Source organism: Sinocyclocheilus rhinocerous, unplaced genomic scaffold, assembly GCF_001515625.1.
Source record: "Sinocyclocheilus rhinocerous isolate Xijiao unplaced genomic scaffold, SAMN03320098_v1.1 scaffold650, whole genome shotgun sequence".
Classification (NCBI taxonomy): Eukaryota; Metazoa; Chordata; class Actinopteri; order Cypriniformes; family Cyprinidae; genus Sinocyclocheilus; species Sinocyclocheilus rhinocerous.
Genome location: NW_015638019.1, coordinates 669,036 through 672,277, shown reverse-complemented (window position 1 = coordinate 672,277; position 3,242 = coordinate 669,036). Strand labels below are relative to the sequence as shown.

Here is a 3,242-nt window from a genome sequence, read left to right as displayed (position 1 = left end):
GCATTTACACATGTTAATGCAGCTTAGAGGGACATGGAATGTTTTACCCTGCAGTTACAAATGCATAAATAATGTTTTGATATATTAAACATGAAATGTTTGAAATTGCTACATAGCTAGAAGAATGGCATCCATGCTAATATTAGTCTGTTTCTCTCTTATTCCGAGGTCACCGTTGCCACCAGATCCAGTCTGTATCCAGATCAGATGGTGGATCAGCACCTAGAGAGGACCTCTACAGGAGGTGGAGTCAGCGGAGATCAGGACAACTAGATGAGCCACAAAGACAGATCCCCAGTGAGGACCTTGTCTCCTTGACGGCCACTGGGACAAGACCGCAGGAACCAGTTGAGTCCTCTGCACAATGTGACATTGCTGCAGCCTGGAATTGAACTGCTGGTTTCGTCTGGTCAGAGGAGAACTGGCCCCCCGACTGAGCCTGGTTTCTCCATTCTGACCAAGCTTTTTTTCTCCATTCTGTCACAGATGGAGTTTCGGTTCCTTGCCGCTCTCGCCTCTGGCTTGCTTAGTTGGGGACACTTCATTTCCAGCGATATCGTTGACTTGATTGTAAATGATTGCAAAGATACTATTTAAACTGAACTGATGATGACATCACTGAATTCAATGATGAGCTGCCTTTAACTGAAAATTGAGTGTTTACTATTATCATTTGGCATTATTGACAATATTTTCCTAATTAATGCTGTACAGTTGCTTTGACACAACCTGTATTGTTAAAAGCGCTATATAAATAAAGGTGACTTGACTTGATTCACACGTGAAAATGGGCTTTTATGGAGGAGTGAAAGCGCACTGCTGGAAAGGGGGCGGAATGGGGCGCAATAATAGTTTTATCTCGATTATTATATTTTCATAATCACTGGAGGCCGAAATCGAAACTAAATTTTGATTAATTGCACAGCCCTAGTTTATAGCTAAAATGAAAAAAAGAAAACCATAGTTAACAAGCTTCATAAGGATTGAAAAGACAGAGACAAAGTGGATAAAGAACTTACCAGAATTGTAAACAAGGATACCTCCATTTTGTCCACCCCAAATTTTGTTTCTTCTAATTTTTGGATTGCTTCCAGTTCTTTGTTTAAAAAACAAAAGGAAAAACATAAATCCTGTACAATGCATCCAAAAAATGAATCTAACATAAAAATGCAGTACACCTTTTTTTTTTTACTACCAACTCTTGAAAACCAATTTGTATTCCTGATACTTCCTGAAGGAGCAGAAATTCAATTACGTCCTACCTGATCTGGACCCCAGAGTACATGTGATTGTAGATATCATTATCTTCCAGTACTCCATGTCCGTTGTCATAAAAATACACTCCAACCTTTTCAGAGATATAACAATATTAGGAGGGAAGAATGAAGGCTAGATCATATCGAACTAAATTTTGAAGATCCAAACCTGTTTTCCGCTGTGTATCCTGTTCCTCCTGAGTACCGGTGTGCTTCCTGTGGTCACCCACACTCCGGCCAGAGTGTTGCTGTACACCTCATTTTCCTCTATTACACCCTGGCCCTTTTCATGCTACAAAAAGAAAGAGACAGAACAGGGAGAGTTAATCTATGACCAGTGCATACTGTGCATACTTTTTTGTTCTGTCAGCAGCCTGTAATGTATTACAGTCAGTTCATGTTCATGCTCACCACATAGATTCCACCATGCTGCCCGTCATGGATCTTGTTGTGCCTTACTATAGGACAGCTGTTCGTTCTGATCTGAATGCCAGCCAGGGCATTTCCATAAATATCATTTCCCTCAATGAGGCCCCTCCCATCACCAAATATGTAAACGCCTCCTTGGTTTCCATTGAAGATGGCATTTCCCCTAGATTAAGAGCAGACAGTTCACTTTATAGATAATCAACAAGATGGAACAATCAATTCCCAGTGTGTTGAGTGGTAAGTGAGCCGAGCAAAAGCTAATCGATATCCAAAATGAATAATTATTTCCAAGTCTAAAAATAACAATATTGATTTATACTAATATGACACTGCAAACTTAATTTCCATAGGCAACACAGGGAGGACAATGGAGACTGACCTTATAGTTGGGTCACTGTTAGAGGTGATCCACACACCAGCAAAGTTATTAGCATAGATTTTGTTTTCTAAGAACTGGCCTCGGCCTTTCTCATGTACGTAGATGCCCCCCGTTTGGCCATGGTGGATCTCACAGCGTACTACGGTTGGATTCGCGTATGCTTTCACCTCAAATCCTGCAATCCTGTTCCTATGGATATTACAGCTCTCAAAGTAGCCCTGCAGAGGGAGACAAAGAGACAGACAGCTCACTGGCTAGAACAGATATATTAAAAGGGATAGTTCACCCAAAAATGAAAATTAGCCTGTTTTTCTCTCACCCTCAAGGCATCCTAGGAGTGTCTGACATTCCTCTTTCAGACGAACACATTCGGAGTTATATTCGAAATTGTCCTGTCTGTTCCAATCTGTATAATTGCAGTGAATGGTGCCCCTGTTTCTGAATCCGAAAAAACGTGTATCCATCCACAGGGATTAAAGTGTTCCGTCGCTAGGACAGATTTCCGTCAGTTCGAACAAATCAATTGAATGAATGATTCAGTGATAAAATCAGTGACTTGCTGCCACCTGCTGGCGGATTTAGTTTCATTTTTAGCATATAATTTCAGTTATTTAAATCATTTAATATTTCTGCATTCAAAATTTTATATTTAAAACATTAATCTACACATGAATTTAATTGCACTCATGCTACCTCCGAGTCTCATTAAACGTCTGAAAATGTACCTACAAGCCACTTTTGTGTTCTTCTGTGCCACCTCGAGTCTCAGGTCCGGCAGGAATTGTAGGTGGGGGGAGTGAATAACCAGCACTCTCTTCCACCTTCAATACCACGACTGAGGTGTCCTTGAGCAAGGCACCGAACCCCCAACTGCTCCCCGGGCGCCGCAGCAGAAATGGCTGCCCACTGCTCCGGGTGTGTGTGTGTTCACTGCGGTGTGTGTGCACTTTGGATGGGTTAAAATGCAGAGCACTAATTCCAAGTATGGGTCACCATACTTGGCCACATGTCACGTCACTTTCACTTTCATTTTTTTCACTTTCACTTTTTTAAATTTCTATTTAAAACAATATAATAAGTAGTAGAATAAGACAAATAAGTTACCAATCATATGAAATTAGTATTAATAAATTAATTTGTACTACAGAGGTGGCACAGAAGAACACAAAAGTGGCTTG

General features: G+C 40.7%; 1 protein-coding gene across 6 annotated transcripts in view; it reads right to left on the bottom strand.

Moving 5' to 3' along the window:
- Window positions 1-3,242, bottom strand: part of LOC107749363 (F-box only protein 11-like) — a 20,137-nt gene that overhangs the window by 5,725 nt on the left and 11,170 nt on the right. For all 6 annotated transcript variants that reach the window (XM_016564492.1, XM_016564487.1, XM_016564488.1 and 3 more), the window contains 5 exons: window positions 2,065-2,282; window positions 1,668-1,848; window positions 1,426-1,548; window positions 1,263-1,348; window positions 1,020-1,096 (listed from right to left, as the gene is read on the bottom strand). In XM_016564492.1, the coding sequence (XP_016419978.1) occupies window positions 1,020-1,096; window positions 1,263-1,348; window positions 1,426-1,548; window positions 1,668-1,848; window positions 2,065-2,282 (685 nt within the window). The remainder of the gene's footprint in view (window positions 1-1,019; window positions 1,097-1,262; window positions 1,349-1,425; window positions 1,549-1,667; window positions 1,849-2,064; window positions 2,283-3,242) is intronic.